A 22,967-nucleotide genomic window follows, 5' to 3' on the forward strand; every position below is an offset into this window, starting at 1 on the left:
TCTACCTACAACAACACAACGGCCAAATAATTAGAGGAGGTCAACACTAATCATAATGTAAAAGCACAAAAACATGACTCCGGACTAGGAGCAGGTCAAGAAGGGTAGAAATCATGAGTCTCCTATGAGGACAATGGCCTGGAAGGGGTCATGAAGGTAAGAGTGGGTTACTTCACGAACAGAGAGGTGCAACACAACTATAGATACTCTACAGGCGCCATTTACACCAGATTTCACTATTGAATGGTGGCTCCTGTTTGCCAAATCTATTTATACTCTGTCAGAAGAGTATTCAATTTCTTCAAATTGGGGAAATCAGCTCTGGGGTGGGGCCTCCACCAATGCAGGAAGATCTGGACAACATGATGGAATGAATCTGGTGTAGATTTCTGCTATAGCCTCTGTGGGTTTTCCTCTGTAGCACTCTTCTGCCTGTACCACACACCACTTAGGGGTGGAAATGGGGCTAGTTATATACCTTATACAAAGCGCAATAAATCTCATACATTATGGGGCTCATTTACTAAGGGTCCGCACTATTGTCGGATATTCCGATGATTTCTGCGGCATTTAACTGGGGACTATGTCCCACGCGACACAAATCAGTGGGCCGGGCCGGCGGACGATCTGACCGATTTGGACAGAGCGCGGGATTTAACATTTAAATTGTGTCGCAAACCCAAGCACTTACATGCACCAGGAAGAAAAGGTGAACTCCTGGGACCTGAGCGGGGAAGCAACACATGCAGGATATCGGACGCAGGATCTTAGTGACTCCCCACACAGCGCATTATACACGGACAATGCACTTACATGCACCAGGAAGAAGAAGGTGAACCCCGGGGACCTGAGCGGGGAAGCGACACATGCAGGATATCGGGTGCACGATCTTAGTGACTCCCCGCACAGCGCATTATACACGGACAATGCACGTACATGCACCACGAAGAAGAAGGTGAACTCCGGGGACCTGAGCGGGGAAGCGACACATGCAGGATATCGGGTGCACGATCTTAGTGACTCCCCGCACAGCGCATTATACACGGACAATGCACTTACATGCACCAGGAAGAAGAAGGTGAACTCGGGGACCTGAGCGGGGAAGCGACACATGCAGGATATCGGGTGCACGATCTTAGTGACTCCCTGCACAGCGCATTATACATGGACAATGCACTTACATGCAACAGGAAGAAGAAGGTGAACTCCGGGGACCTGAGCGGGGAGGGACACATGCAGGATATTGGGTGCACGATCTTAGTGACTCCCCGCACAGCGCATTATACACGGACAATGCACTTACATGCACCAGGAAGAAGATAAACTCCGGGGACCTGAGCGGGGAAGCGACACATCAAGATACTGGGTGCACGACCTTAGTGACTCCTCGCACAGCACATTATACACGGACAATGCACTTACATGCACCAGGAAGAAGAAGGTGAACTCCGGGGACCTGAGCAGGGAAGCGACACATGCAGGATATCAGGCGCAGGATCTTAGTGACTCCCCGCACAGCGCATTATACACGGACAATGCACTTACATGCACCAGGAAGAAGAAGGTGAACTCCGGGGACCTGAGCGGGGAAGCGATACATGCAGGATATCGGGGGCAGGATCTTAGTGACTCCCCGCACAGCACATTATACACGGACAATGCACTTACATGCACCAGGAAGAAGAAGGTGAACTCCGGGGACCTGAGCGGGGAAGTGACACATGCAGGATATCGGGTGCAGGATCTTAGTGACTCCCCGCACAGCACATTATACACGGACAATGCACTTACATGCACCAGGAAGAAGAAGGTGAACTCCGGGGACCTGAGCGGGGAAGTGACACATGCAGAATATCATGCGCATGATGTAAGTAAATCACCGCTGCTGTGCATTCTCGTCGGGCAACGCATCTCGGGGATCGCGCAGGGGCGGGTAAGTAAATCTGCGCCTATATAATCATTTCTGAACTTAGCATACAGTGCCATGTGCACTTTGGAGCGTTTTTTTGGTGTGCTACTAGTATCCCACATTGTAATATTCTGTGTACTTTCTGAAAATCTTGAAAAAACATTTGCCACCCTTTATCAGTAAAAAAAAATCCCTGCTAGGATTTATTGAGTGTCCTTTGCCATGGCCCCCACATCATCACACTAGCAGAGCAAACTCTTTGTCTTGTCTTTTGTTTAGGATCTCACATCCTTAACCTGAACAATATATTGTCCTGGGGACAGTTCTGAAGATGTAGAAAACACTTGGACCCCTCTGTACTATACGTTTCCTGTATAACCATCAGAAGGAACTAAACTCTCTGTGCAGAATAAGTTTATAGCAATCACTGGGTCTGAAGTAGATGACTAGTAGTCCGCTGTGCATAGGGAGGCTTGGCTATTTCCTTGGAGACGACCAACCATTTAGAGGACCTCTTTTTTATTGGATATGGGTGAATGTATCAAGGTGGTGGTCGTTTCACTGTGGTTTGGTCAGGTATAGTGCGTTCAGACATAACATTGGGGGTCATTTATTAAGGGCCCGATTCGCATTTTCCCGATGTGTTACCCGAATATTTCCGATTTGCGCTGATTTCCCCTGAATTGCCCCGGGTTTTTGGCGCACGCGATCGGATTGTGGCGCATCGGCGCTGGCATGCACGCGACGGAAATGGGGGGGGTGTGGCCGAACGAAAACCCGATGGATTCGGAGAAACCACCGCATTTAAAAAAATGTAAAAAAGTAGCGCTGGACTCGCGCTTACCTCCACCAGGAATAGGATCGGGAACTCCGGCGGACTTCAGCGCAGCAGCGACACCTGGTGGACGTCGGAGGAACTGCCTTAGTGAATCGCCGGAAGACCCGAATCCACCGCAGAGAGCGCGGCGCTGGATCGCGAATAGGCCGGGTAAGTAAATCTGCCCCATCGTGCACCATGATCTGCCTCAAACCTCTTATCCTGGATTCTCAACATAAAGACTGATGAAAAAAAGAGACTGGAAGTTGTGGTCACGTAGGATTTTTGTGACCACTTTGTCATCGGCAGTGGTATCTTCACGGCTTACCCAAACTTTCCTTACAACATGATTATAAGACTTCATTTTCAGCAACCTTGATGTTCAAGGTTCAAGCACAGAAGTAATCGTTGTGTTAGACTTTTATCTATGTAGAGTTCATTCCTGGCTTTGGGCAGAAAAGTACTAATCCAAAATAGTGCGTAGAATACGTTCTAAGGAGAACATTCCATGTGATGTGTGGAAGGATGGAAAATTTGGGATTTATTTTTATGCAGGTACACGTGAAAATGGAGACATGACCAAATATGTGAAAACACAGGTCAAAGCTTGGGGTGAACATTACATGGCCAGAATATTGGGGCTACAGACCTGCAATAAGACGCCTGAGAACGTGTCCATACGGAGAGCTGCATGACAGGACACAGCCGGTATTTATGGAGGATCAGGCTCAGTATTTTGTCTGGAGGGAATTTCCCCTCGAGATTTTACAATCTCTTAACCAATGCACAACCAGAAAGGAAGGATAGTCAATATCTACCAATTATCTCATCTTGTCCTTCTACCCTACTAAAATAACATAATTAGATTGAAATATGGACAAGAAAGATGTCAGCAGGGGTGAATCTAAATGTGGGTGCAGAGGAGTCTTAAAGGACCCATGCAGATCAGGACTGTAGATGATACAATATAGTTTGGGCCCGGTCTACTTTTTGGACTGGGACCCAGCAGCTTCAGGTCACACACACCTCTTGCAGTGATCAGGAAAGTTGAAACCCAACATCCCAGCTGATAGTTTTCCGGCTGGTTCCATTAATGCTGGATTGGTGATGGATCTGGTGAGGTGATGCCCAAGCAAGTTCTGTAATCTTGGGGAGACATAGGAAACCTTTGCTGTGTGCAGGGAACATTATCCTGTAGCCAGATGCTTGGATATAAGAGGAGACATGTAGCCGGCGGTTGTCCTGCATATTAGGGTCTGAGCTGTTAGTGTCTTTCATATCACTACCAGGCATGACTGAATCCTATAACATGGACCCCACATCATCACACCAGAAGCGGGCAGTGTGTCCTCCTATCATTACAAGGGGTACTCAGTGTCATACTATGCCACGACCCCACATCATCACACCAGCAGGAGGCAGTGTGTCCTCCTATCACTTCTAGGGGTGACTGTCTTTCCTATGCCATGGCCTCACATCATCACACTAGTAGGGGGACAGGGTGTCCTCCTATCACTTCTAGGGATGAAGACTGTACTATGCCATGGCCTCACATCATCACACCAGAAGGGGGCAGTGTGTCCTCCTATCACTTCTAGGGGTGACTGACTTTCCGAAGCCATGGTCCCACATCATCACACTAGCAGGGGGTGGTGTGTCCGCCTATCACTGCTAGGATTGACTGTCCTATACCGTGGCCCCCCATTATCTCACCAGAAGGGGGCAGTTTGTCCTCCTATCACTGATAGGGGTAAATGTCCTGTGCCATGGTCCCCCACATTATCCCACCAGCAGGGGCGGGTGTGTCCTCCTATCACTGCTAGGGGTGACTGCCCTGTGCCGTGGCCCCCACATCATCACACCAGCAGGGGCAGTGTGTCCTCCAATTATTACTAGGGGTGACTTGGTGTCCTATGCCATGGTCCCACATCATCACACCAGCAGGGGGCAATGTGTCTTCCTATCACTGCTAAGGGTGACTAACTGTCCTGTGCAATGGTTCCCCGTATGACCACACCTGCAGGGTACACATCCAGCCATCAAAAATCTCGCATTTGGGAATACAACACCTCAAAATAGTTTTCAAGGACCTTTTTATAGTGCAGAGGGGGAAGCGCTTTTACCTCCTTTTGTGGTAAGACCATACTTGAGGTCATGTGTCTGCCTAGGACATTGCCAAGACTTACAGCAATCAAACATGGAAACATGTAATTTTTCCTTTACAGGGCTCAGTGCTGCATACATTTTATTAAAAACCTTTGCCTTTCTCCTTCTGTGCCCTGCCGCGTGCCCCTTACCTTCTTTGCCCCGCCGCGTGCCCCTTACCTTCTTTGCCCCGCCGTGTGCCCCTTCCCTTCTGTGCCCTGCCGCATGCCCGTTCCCTTCTTTGCCCTGCCGCGTGCCCGTTCCCTTCTGTGCCCTGCCGCGTGCCCGTTCCCTTCTGTGCCCTGCTGCGTGCCCGTTCCCTTCTGTGCCCTGCCGTGTGCCCCTTCCATTTTGTGCCCTGATGCGTGCCCCTTCCCTTCTGTGCCCTGCCGCGTGCCCCTTCCCTTCTGTGCCCTGCCGCGTGCCCCTTTCCTTCTGTGCCCTGCCGCGTGCCCCTTCCCTTCTGTGCCCTGCCGCGTGCCCCTTCCCTTCTGTGCCCTGCCGCGTGCCCCTTCCCTTCTGTGCTCTGCTGCATGCCCGTTCACTTCTGTGCCCTGCCGCATGCCTGTTCCCTTCTTTGCCCTGCAGTGTGCCTTTTAACCCTTGTGTTCCCTGCAGCATGACTCATCCCTTCTGCCACCTTGCCATAGTTAAATACTCACATGTTTAGAAAACTGTGCTATATCTGGAGAGGGATAAGAATATGTACAGGCCTCTACTCTACTTGTTGCAGCTTATAGTTTTAAGTTGCAAATTGTTTCTTTGTTTGTTTTTTGCTTAATTTCCATATTTTAAAAAATATACAAAAACAAATTTGCACAATCTTTACCACTTACATGTTAGGTACATTGTGTTAAAGGAAATCAATCTCAACATCACTTAAAAGCTTAAAGGGGTTTTCCAAGAGTTCCAAAAACTTAGGACCGGGGCTGAGGCATGCGTATTAAAAAAATTAACGTGTACTCGCTTCCGATGCTCCACGCCCCTGTAAGCTGTGATCCGGGAGCTTCCGGCCAGCCAAGGTGCCCATCTCTCAGCACTGGGTTATGGTGACAGGGGCTCGTGCCCGGCCGGCTGGAAGCTTCCCGACCACAGCTTCAGTGCCCCTATAAACAAACAGGGCCACGGATCAGATGTACCGCAGCATGGAACATTGGGAGCAACGGAGGAGGTGAGTATACATTTATTTAAAAAAAAAAAAAAAAAAGCCCAGCACAGCCCGGCTCCTTATTTTTTGGAAATCTCAGAAAATCCCTTTAACTGTAAAGCTACTGACAAAGGAAAAGGTTTTAGCACAGCTGGAGGGAAGCCTTTGACAACAATTCCAATGATACCTGTATCCTGCTGCTGGCTTCTTCTTACCCTAAGATATATCTGGTATATATGACATAATATTCAGCTATTCCTGATGTGGGGGGTACTTCCTGGCTGTGACATCAGCTCAGGGCAATGAAGCCAGAAGAGGACAGCATGTTTGTAATTGGCCGATCTGTAGCATGTGATGCGAGTCTCATGCTTGTGACATCACTACAGGTCCTACAGCCCCTCTCAACAAGTCTCCATTCGTCTCTAGCTGTACTATACGGCTTCCCATGGCAACAAGAAAGCGTGGCAAATGGAGATCAGCCTAGGGGGCAAGGTAACACCTCTGCTTGCAGCTAAACACCTGCAGATAATTATAGTAAATGAGAGAATTGCTTTTTTTTTTTTCTTAGTTAGGCACAAGTTGCTATACTTAACTTTTAAGATACTTTAATGTACAACTGTAATTGCCAGTCTTGTAGACGTCCCCTTTAAAATATCCAGATTTACAAGATAGGACACACATTTTTTGATCCTGAACTTTAATTTCTCCATTTTAAGCAGAAGTACATAATATTTCTCTAATAATAAAACCTCTAAATCTTATTTTTTTACGTTGAGCTCAGAGATTTCACTATCAGAAATGGTAAGATAGTAGTTTCCATACTAAACCATTGACCTTCTCCTACGACCCCGGTCTTTTCCCCATTCATGTAATCACTAGTCTTCGTAGGGCTTTCTTGACAGCCTCCTTCACCTCTTTGTTCCTCAGACAATATATCATGGGGTTCATAACTGGGGTCACCACACAGTAAAAAATGGACACCACCTTGTCGAGTGTGAATCTGACGTGGGAGTTTGGACGTATGTACATGAAGATGATGGTCCCGTTAAAGATTAGTACCACGGTGAGGTGGGAGGCGCAGGTGTTGAACGCTTTATTCTGCCCTTCAGCAGATGGAATCTTTAGAACAGACGAGATGATAAAGGCATAAGAGATTAATATAAGAAAGAAGCAACCGAGGGTCAAACTCCAGGAGATGACCGAAAATGTAAACTCGCCCCTGGAGGTATCTTCACACGAAAGCTTCAGAAGAGGTGAGTAGTCACAGAAGAAATGGTCAATGTAATTGGGGAAGCAGAAGGTGAGGGTGGAGATCCATAGTGCCGGGCAAGCAGCGGTTATAAAGCCAACCACCCATGGTCCACATGCCAGCCCCGTAGTCAACCTTCTAGTCATCAACGTGGTGTAGTACAGTGGCCGACAGATGGCTACATACCGGTCATAGCCCATGACTACCAGAAAGCAATTCTCAGCCGCACCAAAAGCAAAGAAAAAATAAAACTGAACGAGACACGTGGAGGAGGAAATCTCTTTGTTTCTGGTCAAGAGAACATCAAGAATCTTTGGAACGGTCACGGTGGTGTAAAGGACTTCCACCAAGGAGAAATTGGCCAAGAGGAGATACATTGGCTTGTGAAGATGCCCGTCCAGTAGCACGAGAGTCATAATGAGAAAGTGAGCCGCCAGTGTTAGCAGGTACATGCTCAAGAAGAGGGAGAAGAGGAAAATTTCCATGTTGCGTATGGTCTCGAAGCCCACGATGATAAAGATGGTGGTTATGGTTTGATTGACGCCGCTTGCCGATATCATATTCCTTATTGTGGAGGAATGGAAGTCGATATCACACGGATGTGTCGTGACATGGAATTACCCGGGGCACCTGAAAGAGAAGGGCCATTAAAAATCCTCTCCTAATCTCCAGCGGTGAAATCTAATCCCCCAACTACAAGACATTCCCCTTTTGACGAGTCTCTTCTTCTTTATAGCTCCAAATGTCACAACTGTTTTTAAAAGTTGAAAATTTTTAAATAAATCTTTTTTTTTTTATTGAAAAGGCATATTTTAATAAGTCATACCATTACAGAATTTTTCATTAAAAGAAAAAATACAAAGTTTTCAGATTCTTACATGAATTTCCACATAATATCTACACAAATTACAATTAGTATACCCCTTCTCCTAATACCCCCTCCCTTCCCACCCAACCCTGGAGTAGGCAGAGGCACAAAAAACAAAAAGAACAAACAAGAAGAAGAAAAAAAAAAAAGTAACTGCATAAATATTTTCAGCTTAGCTGTATATTCGTTAGGGAGATGAATCCTCCATATATTTTAGCCATTTCCCCCCATCTTTTTTCATGTATATTTATTTTGCCCTGGGCGCTATACCATATTCTTTCCAATAGGGGCTACTAAATGCACCCGATTTTTGCAAAAAACTAATGTTGGAGGTTTTTCAGAAATCCAAAAACATAATATACTCCTTCTCGCCAAGAAGAGCATCTGAGAGATTATCCTTTTCTCCTCTTTGCACAATTGAAAATTTTTAACATACCCCAGAACCCCAACCCATGGATCCACAACCATTGTAGCATTAAAGATTCCATTTATAGTATTAAACACCTCTTCCCAATACCTAAAGAGCTTTGGGCACCTCCAGAACATATGAGCCCAGTCAGCTTTTTCTAATTTACATTTTATGCATTTATCATCTTCCCCTATATCCTATCCTAAACATCCCCTCTGGTGTCCTATGTAATCCGTGCGTTATAAAAAATTGAGAAATTCTGTGAGATCCATTATTGTATACAAAAGCTGGAGTCTGCATCACATACCGTATTTTCCGGGCCATTAGGCGCACCGGAATATAAGGCGCATTAGTCCGATGCGCCTTATATATGTAATAATTCCATATATAACAGAGGTTCTCAACCTTTCTAATGCTGTGACCCCGCAATACAGTTCCTCATGCTATGGTGATCCCAAACCATGCAACTCGCAGTAAAAAAAACAGTAAAATTGCAGGTCCGATGACTTTAGGCGACCCCCGGTTTTGGTCGTTCGACCCCCGCTGGGGTCCCGACCCACAGGTTGAGAACCACTGATATATAAGGTGCATCGGACTATAAGGCGCGGGTCGGGGGCGTGGCGGAGGTCTGGGGGCGGAGCGGAGACCCAATGGGACGAGCCGAGACGCGACGCCGAGACGCGGAACGCGGGGAAGGTGAGCGGTGAAGGGGAGGTGGAGGAGGGCAGCGGACCACACTTACATAGGTCCCCGAGACAGCAGATCTCCAGCGGGAACTGCAGACCACGCGGCAGAAGTTGTTCGTGCCGCGTGGTCTGCAGTTCCCGCTGGAGAGCTGCTGTCTCCGGTAGCGGGGACCTATGTAAGTATGGTCCGCTGCCCTGCGCCATACATAGGGCGCACCGGACTATAAGGCGCACTTTGGATTTCTAAGGAAATCCAAGGCTTTTATGTGCGCCTTATAATCCGGAAAATACGGTACTTCCAAACTTCCTCTCCATCCTCGTGCTGCCCAAAATCCTCATTCCATTTTTGTATACATCTAAACTGAGTGATTTTATGTATTATTGTGTCATATACACTAGACAAAGTCCTTTTACTCACAACACCCATAAAACAAGTGTTTCCCTGACTTCCCAAACAGTAAATACTCAGACTCCTACAAATCGATCTCAATTTTATATATTTAAAGATATCTCCAGCACCCAGGTTAAATTCTTTAGCCAGTACTTCAAAGGATTTAAAGATTCCCTCTCTATATGGCTGCGAGATAAACCTCAGCCCTTTATTGCCCCAATCTTTATATCCTAGAATTTTCTCCCCCTTTATATTCATATAGTTCCAAATTGGAGAAAACTCTAGGCAGCCATTTGCCCCGACCGACGCCTTCACTTTTTCCCAACAATATAAAGATGTATCTGTCACTTTGACCTTTTTTGACTCTGGGGAATGACCTGTCTCCATTATCTCTCTAAGGTCCATACAGCGATCCTGCCTGATCTAGCGATCGCCCCGGGGGATTCCTTCAGGATAGCCGCTAATTGTGCTGCCAGAACATATGAGCTCCAGTCTGGCAGGGATAGCCCACCCTTCTTTTTAGGGCATCTCAAATATTTCCTTCCAATCCTGGCTGTTTTTCCTCCCCAAAAGAACTCTCCGAATATTTTATCCATCACTTTAAATATCTGATTTGTGAGCTTACCTGGGGAATCCCTGAATACATACAGAGCCTGTGGAAGGAAGACCATTTTTATAAGACTTAATCGTGCAGAGTAAGAAAGGTTTAATTTTGACCACACTTTAACCTTCGCCCTCCATTTTTTCATTAAGGGAAGGATATTGAGCTCTACAAATCCGTCTGAAGAACTTGCCACATTTATTCCTAAATATTTAAATGATTTTTCACCCTCTATCACCTCCAAGGGCAGCTTCAGATCTAATTTATTCTCCCCCAATGGCATCACAGCCGATTTGGCCCAATTTATCTGCAAGCCTGATAACTTCCCATAGTCCTGGATAAGCTCCTCTATAATAGTCGAAGATCTGGAGGGGTTGCCGAGGAATAGAAGCATGTCGTCTGCGTACAGCGATGTTTTCATTTCCAACTTCCCATATCTCAAGCCCTCCACTCTCTCCTCTCCCCCGAATCCTCACTGCCAATACTTCAATTATTAATGAAAAAAGAAGAGGAGAGAGCGGACAGCCCTTAAATCTTCAATCAAAATCCATCAAGATAACCCGGGGACACTTACCTCTAGATCCAGGCACTGGAACTGCTGTATCTTCTTATATTTGTTATGGCCTCCTTCCTTCTAAAATCAACTTTTATCATTATGCTAATGAGTCAGAAGGGCTCTGGCAAAAGTTTACCAGAGCACCTCTGTGATTTAGCTTTAAAAGCTGTTACACTGTGCAGGAACCCCCCTCCCCCTGTGGAAGATTACAGAAGGCCGAGGAGGAGGTGCTGACTGAACAGGAGGATGGTGAGACAGTGTAACAGCCTGTGAATCTATAGCATGGAGGGGCTCTAGTAACACTCCCAGAAACCTTCTGGCTCATTAGCATAAGTTGGCCATGGATAACAAATATAAGAAGATTCCCACAGTCGCTGTCCCTGGTTTATCATGATGGATTTCTGTGTTGGACATGGTTCTTAATTACAACTGATGATGTGTTAGATGATAAAATCCTCCCAGATTACAGACGTACTTGGAGTTTTCTTGCTGCTGCAGTTTTTTGAGCTGAGCCCAGGAATGGATGGAGCTAAATCCACTTCACTTTCAGCTAAAAAGAACGGCAGCAAAATCTGAAACTCAGAAATTTAACATCCACTTCAAGCCAAAGAGAAAACGGATCGCGCACAGCTCAGCACCTCAGGGTCTACTCATCCTACACGTCAGGAGAACTAGAACGTTGTGTGACAGATTTCCGGTTAAGAGACAGAACTGGTAATGTATCGTCCCTCTCAATCCCTATACTTCTCTCGGAGTAGGTTACAACGCGGCGAGCGCAACGATCCCCCCACCCCCACCCGTGCAGCTGCCGACATCACTAATAATTGCCATATGCTGTAAAGGTCCTGTATCTCATATGCACCATTGTTTTGTATTATTATTGTTGTTATTTGTCTTGAAAAAACAAATAAAAAAGACGGCAAAGAAAATTTTACAAAAAAATTTTGGGAGCTGATGGAGGTCCAGGATAGCACCACTCATGTATGACCAGTAGTAGGGGCGCTGAGGACCTGCATGAGGGGTCATGTTGCTTTGGTGGACTGAATGCAGAATTGATCATTTTGTTACCTTTATAGAGATGATAAAAAGCCAGTTTGCTGCACTCGGTGCTTTGAGAATTATACAAAAGAGAACAAGGAAAAGTAATCGATATGACTAAAATCTCTGACAAACAAACAACAAAACCATCATATCTAACGTCTGACGCCCGGGGCGAGGAATCAGAGGTTTTACCCCTATTTAAAAATTGAGGATCAAAAAACTCAGACTGATGTTAAGAAGAAATAATATAAAATATACAGTAAAGTAACAAACACAGACATGGAGCAAAACGAGATCCTGACTCCTCCGGTGTAACAGACACGTTTATACCCGGTGGAAGACGAACCCCTTAGAGGGTAACTGCTCTGCCCCCCAAATGAGTCCATTATTATCACACAAACATCTTCTCCCGGGAGGATCCGGAAGAGACAAATACAATCTCACCGCACAGTAAAATATTTAACCTATGAGTGTCCCAAATGTAGGTGCAACCTAAAGCCTCAAATAATAACCCAAAATACAAAAATGTGATAGATACCACCCACACCGATTCCAGGGCGACTGTCATGAAGCTTTTCCGCCAGCTCCCACCCATGCGGCCAGAAGCCCAACCCCTGAGGAACAGGGACTTGAAGAAAGACATCATTAATTTGGAAAAACTGAAGTTCTTTCGCGTATGATATTTACATTTTAATCCCAAAACAAAAGCATGAAAAGTCCCTTCAAATTTTACATTATCAGACTTGCTCGGGATTGGTCCCCAATGACATGTATGGGGAAGGCAAGGGGGGCGGGGCTACAAATATTATACGCTGTTTATTATAAAAGTAAAGACATTACACGGAGAAGGTGATCAGTGCACAGTGAGAGATACAGATTCACAAGTACAAAATCAACTTCTCAGAAAGGATATTTCCATAGTTGCCTTATACGTTTACTGTCCGGCAAAGGGTCAAAACAAATGACATTTCAAATTGTATATTAACAAAATTAAACGTAATAAAACAAAAATTTCCAGACTCCGTATATTTATTTAAGGTTACAGTGTAACATAATCGCATGAAAACTACCCAGGGTAACAAGAGATGTATCCACCCCCATCCCCTCCCCCTTGTCCCAATCCCATTTTGGTCCCAAGGGGTATAAATGGCTGCCGAGCATTTCGTGTACATTTGGTTTCGGTTGTAACTGAGGCAAAGGGTTAGAGAGCGAGTCTTGGTGCGAGGAGAGTAGTTGGTACAGGTAGAGTCGCACCAGACTCCTCATATACGATTGAACTTATCCGGGCAATTTCTGTGTTTGAATATCAGAGTTTTGTAAGGTAACATGTGATTAATATTAGACTTCCACAACCTCGACGTGGGCGTATCGGGGTCATACCACCCAAGAGCGACACATTCTGGCCATAAATAATGATCCGTGTAAGAATATTCTGTGCTAGTGGGGCCAAGTCTCTTCGGGCAGTAGCCTGGGAGCGGAGTCTAAGTACACCCGGTTTTCACCAGAGCCCGCCGCAAAGCTCGGTACCACCAGGTCGCTCCACGGGCACGACTTTGTCTATGGTGGCAGCCAAGATGTGGTACAGAGTCGTGAGGCAGAATCGTGGTCGGGGACATGCAGCACAGGATCGAGGTCAGAAGTGAGGCAAAAGGTCAGGTAGCAGAGTAGCGTAGTCAGGAACGGAACCGGGGGAAGTCCACTCATTAGTATTTTGGCTGCGAAAACTAATGGAACATTTGCTTGTGAACAGTGGGGGCCAGAGAAAAATACAAGCTTTGCCGAAATAATTGCATATGTACATAGAGCGGGATGGAGATCTTTTTGAGGGTCACATGGTTATCAGTTTGGTTCCAAATGGGCATCTGCACTTGTTTCTTACTCTTATGGGGTTGGTCAGGATTGTTGGGTCCAATTAATGGGTCTATTTTCTAACTTTAAAAACAAACTCCAAGGAAACATATGTATTTCGCTTTGCCTTCTATTTCCATTGTTGACTTTATTAACAGATGTCCAGTTTTCATTGAATCTTTCATAAGAAATTGACCTAATAAACCACTAGCAGTATGTTGTCAAGAATCTGAGCACCTTCTGGATGATGTTTCTTTCATGGCCCAGTGTGATCGGATCATCTAGAAAATCAACTTTGAAGTGGGATGTTCTTTGCTTTTATGAAGTCAAGGAGGCGGAGAGTTTAAGACTGAAGTCAAAAGCTTTCCCTGCCTTAAAATACCCCTTCAATGTAGATCAGATGTCCTGAAGTCCAGCGCATGATGTCAATCACAGGGGAGGAGTTGTCAGGGAGAGCTTGACTTCAATGTTAAACTCTTCTTCTCCCGTACTTTATACATCCAACTTCAAAGTCTATTTACTGAATGATGCAACCAAGATGAACCATGAAAGAAACAAGATCTATAAGCTGTTCAACTACTTGACAACAAATGGGTAATGGTTTTTAAGGCCAATTTCTGATGACTGGTTCCCTTTAAAGAACTGGTTTAACGTTAACAATCAATCAGCAATGGTCAGGGGTCTGTCTTGGTCACGCTTCTTCTCTACAGCGAATGGACAAGGGGGCTGGAGCAAGCTACACCCGTATTATTTAGATTTTTTAGGTCCATGCTAGGAACTTACCTGGTGTTTAGAATGTGCGGAACTGTTTTTTGTTTTTGTTACTAGGAGATTTAAGGAACTAAGAATTAAAATTTAAAAGAAGACAAGATCATTTGGGTAGGGGAAGATCTTAAAGGGAACCTGTCACCAGGAGACCCATTTTTTAGCACTCCCCCAGTCCCCAAAGAGCATAGTACACACGCTGCCAAAGTGTTTGTGTATTAAAAATTGGTTTTACAGAAAAAAAAAAGATATGTTATATTGTACCTTTCATTAGCATCTGCTGTGTGACTAGACAGTCGCCCACTGGGAGGGGCTGGAAAGGAGCAATTCCCCCCCACCCTTGGGAAAAAGCTTCTCCATGTGACCTTTTCAAATATATGAAAACACCCATCACTGGGCTTTGCGACGCCCCCTGCTCCTCCACAGCCAATCCCGAGTAAGGGGATTGGGGGAGTGCTAAAAATGGGTCGCCTGGTGACAGGATCCCTTTAAAAACATTTGGCAATTGACTATAGACTATTTTATTTTTACACATGGATGAAAGTATAAGGACCGGAGGTTGAATCATTTTGATTGCCAAATTTTAAAATATGAAAACTTCAAATTTCACTTTCTATGATGCATTTTATTGGTTTTTCCATCATGCTACCCATGGAGAAAAATGGGAAGGTGGCCCAATGGTAAACCCTTAGCTTGGCCATCAGTGCTTCCGCTATGTGTGAACACCCATGAATTGTAGTTACATTTTTCAGTATCATCTGTGCCAAACAGAAGATCATTTCCCATTTTTAGAAATTTGCCTTTTTTAAAACATTTTCTTTCACGTTGTGCAACAGATCCACAAAACATCCTTCAAACTAGGAAATAGACTTACAAATAGAGGGAAATATCTGCTAATATCTTTAATAGAGAATTATACACTGACAATCCAAACACTTGTTCACATAAGTACGAACAGCAAAAGATCTTGAACATCCGTACCGAGCATTGCAGACGTTGTAGATGTTGGTGACTATACATAAAAGCCACGATGATGATGATAATGATTGATGGATGATGATGATGATTGATGGATGATGATGATGATGACGATGGATGATGATTGATGGATGATGATTGATGGATGATGATTGATGGATGATGATGATGATGACGATGGATGATGATTGATGGATGATGATTGATGGTTGATGATGATGATTGATGGATGATGTTTGATGGATGATGATGATGATTGATGGATGATGATGATTGATGGATGATGATGATGATTGATGGATGATGATGATTGATGGATGATGATGATGATGATTACAGGTCCATGTATAATGGATTTTAATCATTAAACACAATCAAGCAAGAAAACATTTTTCATGATATATGAACCATATAGCACCTTGTACACGGCTTTCTTAACATCCTTGGTCCTTGGGGTCATTGATGATGATGATGATGGGGTCATTAGTGGAGTCACCACACTATAGGAGATAGATACCACCTCATCAAGAGTGAACCGGATGGTGGAGGGGAGACAAATATACATGAAGATGAGGGTCCCATTAAATAGGGACCCTACAGTGAGGTGTGAGGTGCATGTGCTGAAGGCACAGACAACATTATTCCAACTCAATGTATAATGAAGGTATAAGACACTAACGTGAGGCAACAGTAAATGTAAATTCACCTTTTTGAGGTGTCCTCACAGGAGAGCTTTAGAAAGGAGCATAATTACCAAAGTGCTTGATTTGGTTGGAATAACAAAAATTTAAGGGAAACCTACCAACATAGATCTACCTATTAAGGGTTAGCTAAGATATAGTCCCCAAGCTGTCTTTTGGGCTAACCCTTTAGTCTCCTGGAATGTTTCCGATCTTTTATCTCCATAAAATGTAAATTTCCTGAAGAGGCTACTAGGGCATGGAGTAGCTGCGCTGTGTAGCATGAGCCGCCGCTACTCCGCGCCCCAGAACCTATTTGTTCATAGCTGAGGTTATTTGTCCGCAAAGCCTCCGGAGCCGAGACCGTGCAGCCGCCAGCCTGCGCTCTGCATAGACAATCTATGCACTGAAAATGTCTACGGGGTCAAAAAGGCTACGGGGGGGGGGGGGGTTGTGGATTGGGGGTTGGTGTAGTAACCTCTTAAACCCACATTGAAATTTAAAATTTTACTTTATTAAAATGAGTGAACCGTGACAAGACACAACGCTAAAACGCATAGGTTGACAATTTTCACCAAGATCGTTTTTTTTTTTTAAAAAGGAAAAATCATTTTTTTTCTAATCTTTTTTAACATTGGATATGCAATAACCCCCACAGGGCCTTTTCATGGTGCCTGGAGGCAGCCGGGGCCCGCAGTACCGGAGTGGCTGGCGGTTGCGGCCTCGGCACGCTGTGGTCCTGGTGCTTTGTATGGGGCCCGGAGGACTGTCCTACAGCCTGGCAGCTCTCCAGCAGGTGGTGTGTGCAAGAAACATGGAGGGAGAGGCTGATGTACTGGATCTCCCTGGGGCAACCCCTGAGTGTCTGTAGTATGTGTCCCTGGGATATGGATGGGGCGCCCTTGGTGTTACAGCCGTATCCAGGGAACAGACGGAGGCAATGTTGTCCAAAATATTTATTAGAAAAACTGCAGGCAACGGGCCAAACGATCTTGTAACAGATGCTGGATTGTTGGAGATTCCGGATTACTGGAGTGGTCATGGAGAGTGATCCTCAGGAATAGATTCACCAGTCTGGTAGTAGGTGCAGACTGGGAGGTAGCTGTGTTCAGATATGGATGCTGCAGCTGTGTCCTGGGTGCTCTGTGTGTAGCACTGAAGGTGTGTGTCACACTGTCTCTCTGGTCACTGACAATCAGCAAGGTTTCTCTCTAGGGAGAGCTGGTGGTAAAGAGATTCTCCTATGTCAGGAGCTAGATTCCAAGAGCTTCTCATGCGGTGAGAGCCTGGGCCTAAGAGGACTTGCCCCTTCCTGTCCAGGGCTTTTGTTATTCTCTGGTCAGGTGGTGGCTCACTCTCCAATCACACTCCAGTTCACTTGAAGGAATACAATTGGATGATAACTTAAGCATAGTTAACCCTTGCCTGCTCAAGCAGGATCTACCGCTGTTAACCCCTGATGACCAGGTGTAGAACCTTTCTAACCTGGAGAGGGCACTGTTCGCTACTACCCTTCTGAACATGTATTGGCAGGGGTGTTGCAGATAACCAAATCTTTGCTGTACTGGGAGTTTTCAGGCACCAAAAGTCTTCATCACAGTTGAGGTGATTACAGAACTATTTTTCTAAGTTCTGCAGATCTATGGTAGGATACTCCATGCCGGAAACAGACTTGGCCAGTGCCTTTCGTGTATGCCCGAGTGTCCACCTAACACACCCAAGACTATGATCCTGAGAGTATATCTAGACTACTTCTGGCAAATTATAGTGCTGTCCCTGCTGTGACCAGCGCCTGAGCTCGGCTATTCCAAAGTTTTACAGTTCTCCTTGTAAAAGAGCCCTGTCGCCTCTGTTGATTAAACCTTGTTTTCTCCAGACAGAGACAGTGCCCCCCTCGTCTTTTGATTTGATTTCATTTGGAACAACTTACCACCATATTTTTTGTATGGACCATTCATATATTTATATAAATTAATCATGTCCCCTCGTAGTCGTCTTTTTTCCAGACTAAATAAACCTAGTTGTTTTAATCTTTCCACATAACTGAGACGCTCCATACCCCTTATCATTTTGGTGGCTCTTTGTTGAACCCTCAATGAAGTGGTTCCACATTGTCTGAAGGGCGTGCAGATGTCCTTGGCATGGTCCTTGGTGTTCGTTAATATAGTAATTAGTGCCGGTTATTGCTCCACCGACTGAAAGTGCCCAAGGGTCTGTAAACATAAGAAGGCTAAAGTATATAAGCATAATAACAGGATGGGTGACCCTATTAGATAACTGTACCTACTGAACACTGATAAACTTTGATTTTAGTGTCCAACCCTTGTAACAGTTCAGTGATATGTCAGGACAACCTGCGGCCATGTTGTTAAGAGGACCCCCTCCGTCCCCAAAGTGTCACCTGCCTACTAACTGGATCCACCCTTATCAGTGGCCAGGAACTGGGTGCCGTTACCTCTTTAGGTCACTTCAGAACACAAAAGAAACCAAAATTTTAAAACTCAGAGGGGTAGTAAGGGTCCAGGTTGCAACACAGAGTGCATAGAAGAGACAAAATTACCAATACAGAGGAATAGTCAAGTAAACAAAGCCATAGATCAGGAACCAAGGGAAAAGCACAAACGAGAGGAACTCTGCCCCAGATTGCAGGAGCAGGCGTTCGCAGTCACATGCGGTTAACTCTTGCTGTTCATGGCCGACTGCAGAGAGATGGGTTCACACTGCCGGACGAGTGAAACGCAGGAACACCCAGCGTTTCCTCAACCTACTAGTGCAAATCAAGAAGGACAACATATGTGTTGTCTCTCACCGTATATCCAGACTAGATGTGGCCCAACACGGTCCTAGAACCTCCTTACTAGTGGACAGTTTCCCATTACAGTATTGTAATCACTTACATCTATCATCAATACAGTCACACAACGAAAATGTTTTAGTTTGTTTCACCTCCATTTTGGAGAGGTATTTTTTTTGACAATCACCCATTAGTTTGTTATGTTTATAGTACAGTGGAGGGTTAATCTTTAATCATAAGACCGTTTATGTATCTCCATATCAAATGATGGATCTCAATGAGCCTGAAAAATAAAAATCTAGAAATATTCAAAATAAACATACGGTCAGCACCTAAAATGTGTAGGGAAAGCTTCAGGCCGTCACCACCCAATGGTACAAATCCATGTGTTTTCGATAAATTTGAACCTTGCACAGTCCCAGCTCTGACTCCTACAACCGGTGGCCTCCTATTCTGTACGGAAACCCTGCTGGTGTAGGCCAGGGATTGCTCCCCGTTTCAGGTTGCACTACAAGAACAAATCAGGGGCATGTAAAGGCAAAACTTAAGCTAATATGTTATTTTCATGGCTCTTGATTCGGAGATTATTTGAGATCCAAGTTGACCGTGCTCCTGCCTTGTCCTTTGGTTTTTTAGCTAGTGCATGACTTCTGGTTATCACATCTGGCCCTTTTCTTATTTTGTCCCCCCCTTCTTGATCTCTAACTAAAAATCCCCATTTCCATTCCTTTGGATAACAACCTGGATACCCTGATGAAGTCAGTCCATACCTTGGTTTCCATTTACTATATACCTCCGTTAGATATCATCAACCATAGAGTGGAAAGGATGGAAGTTCGGGTAAGCGATCATAACACAAGTATATACCACCCCTTATCCCTTTCCCTGTCTGATACACAGAGAACGGTCGTCTTTTCATTACATTTTCCATATGACATTGCTCATATCAAGCGCCGCAGCTCTGTAAGACCTTGCACAAGGCTTTTTTTACATCGTCGTTCCTCAGGCAGTAGATAATGGGGGTCATTAGAGGAGTCACCACACTGTAGAAGATGGAGACCACCTTATCAACGGTAAAGCGGGTGCTGGAGGTGGGACGTAAGTAAATGAAGATAACAGTCCCATTGAATATCGATACTACAGTCAGGTGTGAAGCGCAGGTACTGAAGGCCTTCTTCTCTCCGTCAACAGAAGGAATTTTCAGGACCGAGTTGGAGGATGAAAGCATAAGACACTAACGTTAGAAAAAAGCAACCCAAAACTACAAACCAAGACAAAATGGTAAATGTAAATTCACCTTTGGATGTTTTAGGAGGGGGGCGTAATCACAGAAAAAGTGGTCGATGTGGTTGGGATAACAAAACTTCAAGGATGCAACCCAAAGAGTAGGAGAGGTGGCGGCCATTGACCCACTTGTCCACACTCCGATTGTTAGACCCAAACTTGTCCTTTGGCCATCATAGTGGTGTATCGGAGTGGCTGACAGATGGCTACATAGCGGTCATATCCCATCACAACCAGCAGACAGTTCTCAGTAGCTCCAAGATGCAAAGAAGCAATAAAACTGAAGGATACAAGCATGATGGGAGATCTCCTTGTTCGAGCATCTTCGGCACAGTCGCTGTGATATAAGCGATTTCTGCCACTGAGAAGAAACATGTACATTGGGTTATGGAGATGCTTATCGATAGCTACAAGCCCGATAATGAGTAAATGAGCTGCGATAGTGATGACATACATGACCGAGAACAGGCAGAAGAGAAAGAGCTCAGTCTCTCGGAGTGTCTGAAACCCTACGATGGTGAAGATTGTGGCCAGGGTCCGGTTTCCTTTGTATGACATCATCCCTATTAAAGATGACACAATAGATTGACATAAACTATACAACTGGAAACGGCAAATTCACCCAAAATTAAACAGGTGCATCTCCTGAACCACTCGGATGTCGAGGGGAATAAGGTGACAGCAGATCACTCTCACAATGGATTTTTTCCCCTCAAATAAGCAAAGGAAGAGCAAGAGAGTCCAAGAGATGTCGATTCGTTACACAAGAACAAGAGGAGCCGAAATGTCTTTGTTGGAATCCATTAAAAAAGTTGACAATAATTGTTAGAACCAATCCTGGTACTTATTACATTCACTCTCCACTTGACTACTGTCCCTACTAATCATCTTCCACTCACTAATCTCTCTCCTCTACAATCTGTTCTTAATGCAGCAGCCGGGCTCCTCTTTCACACCAAAAACTACACAAATGCCTCCAGTCTGTCCCGGTCACTGCACTGGCTGCCCGTCTCCTTCCGAATTCAATTTACAATAACTCACATCCACAAAGCTCTGTATAATGCTGCACCTCCCCATGTCTCACCTCATTCTATCACCCAACCCGTGCCCTTTGATCTGCCAGTGATCTTAGGTTATTATCCAACCTTAATTTGTACTTCTCACTCTGCCAGGACTTCTCCCGAGCTGCATCAATTCTCTGGAATTCCCTACCTTGGACTATAAGACTAATACTCAACCTCCAAAGTTTCAAACGTGAACTTAAAACCCATTTCTATAGGCAAGTCTATCACATTCCCTAAATGAAAGTCCCTTCAACAACTCTCTCTCTCTCTACTAACCCATCCTGTGTCATCCTCCGCTCTGTTATCTGGAAAACACCAGATACTAAACTCCAAGCTTCTTCTTTGCAGTTCCATTTACGTGGGTAAAACATTTCACTATGTAAAGATCTATGTAGAACATTTGTCTGCAACATAACAGAGGACCGGGCGTCTCGGGAAGTTACTTACACTGCCACAAGATTAACTCGACAAAACAAAAAAATCCTGGAGAAGGCACCGAGAAATCTACAGCTCAACCCGAAACATAGAAGACGTCTTGAAGTCGTGCTCGAGTAAGACGACTCACCTCAATAATGTGTAGAAATCCAACAGTGAGAGCCAACAGAACGGCCACCACCAGGGTTTTATAGACAGTCCATGACTATGACCACCCAGAAGGGTTTACAGCAGGAGATCTAAAAATGTAACTAAATCCCCATCACAGATACAACCAAAAATAGATAGAAACAATCAAAATGAACAGAATATAACACTGGGGAAGATCTTATGGCCTTGTAGTGCCAAAACCTGGTTTGTTATAAAGTTATTGTACAGGATGGGTTCCGTAGGTTTGGTCTTAAGTTGAATTTGTATGTAAGTCGGAACTGTATATTTTTTAATTGTAACCCCAGCCAAAAATTTTTTTGGTCTCTGTGACAATTGGGTTTCAAAAATGTTGGGTTGTCATAAGAACCAGGAGTAACAATAATTTCTTCATTACAGACGCCTGTGATATCTGTTACAGCTGATTATTGTAGCCTAGGAAGTTACAGTACAGGAAGTTACCAATTACCAGAGGTCCGTTTGTAACTAGGACTCGTCTGTAAGTTGGGTTTTCTTAAGTAGGGGACCGCCTGTATTTGGTGCAAAAACATGGAAATTTTTTCTTTTTTAATTTTCTTCCCCCAAGATTTGGTGATATCCCAGTAGATTATGATGAATGATCATCTATATAATGTAACAATAGAGGAGATGTATTTGCCAGAGTTTGGCTGCTCCAGTCAGGTCACTCCTAATTCTCTGTGTGTGGCCGGAGCCTCTCCCCTTATCTTTTTTACAATAATTTACAATGTCAGAGCATTTTTGTGCATTGTGTGGGCCACAGGCAATGGCCGTCTGATATCAGTGGGTAGGTGCTGCTCACCTCCCCAATGTCCATAGGAAGTGACTGCCTGGGCTGCAGGAATATGTATCTTGCCCCGTCTTTTGCAGTGTCGGCACGTTGCTGGTGCAGTGATGCGTGGGGTCTCCTGGTGCACGGGTCGTCAGTTAGCCACAGTTTGTTCTGCTCGCTTACAGCCAAAGCACGTGGTCATGTACACGAGTAAGTCACAAAGTACATTCACACTGCCATTGCCCACCATACTGTACTGTAGCGGGCAACGACAGCGTGTGGGAGGAAACTGGAGGACCCCGGGGAAACCCAAGCAAACATGGAGGGAACATACAAACTATGCCCTGCCATTTTGTCTACTGT

General features: G+C 44.9%; 2 protein-coding genes across 2 annotated transcripts in view; both read right to left on the reverse strand.

Moving 5' to 3' along the window:
- Window positions 1-6,673: 6,673 nt before the first annotated feature.
- The window catches only part of LOC140077001 (olfactory receptor 6B1-like), a 31,221-nt gene continuing 14,927 nt past the window's right edge, over window positions 6,674-22,967 (reverse strand). The window contains exon 2 of the mRNA XM_072123826.1: window positions 6,674-7,897. Within this exon, the coding sequence (XP_071979927.1) occupies window positions 6,883-7,827 (945 nt within the window). The 5' untranslated portion in view covers window positions 7,828-7,897 and the 3' untranslated portion in view covers window positions 6,674-6,882. The remainder of the gene's footprint in view (window positions 7,898-22,967) is intronic.
- LOC140077484 (olfactory receptor 10C1-like) lies at window positions 19,831-20,726 on the reverse strand. The gene is made up of 2 exons (XM_072124722.1): window positions 20,328-20,726; window positions 19,831-20,118 (listed from the first exon to the last, which is right to left on the reverse strand). Exons 1-2 carry the CDS (start codon window positions 20,724-20,726, stop codon window positions 19,831-19,833), a joined length of 687 nt encoding a protein of 228 aa, XP_071980823.1.

The sequence above is a fragment of the Engystomops pustulosus genome, chromosome 9 (assembly GCF_040894005.1).
Source record: "Engystomops pustulosus chromosome 9, aEngPut4.maternal, whole genome shotgun sequence".
Classification (NCBI taxonomy): Eukaryota; Metazoa; Chordata; class Amphibia; order Anura; family Leptodactylidae; genus Engystomops; species Engystomops pustulosus.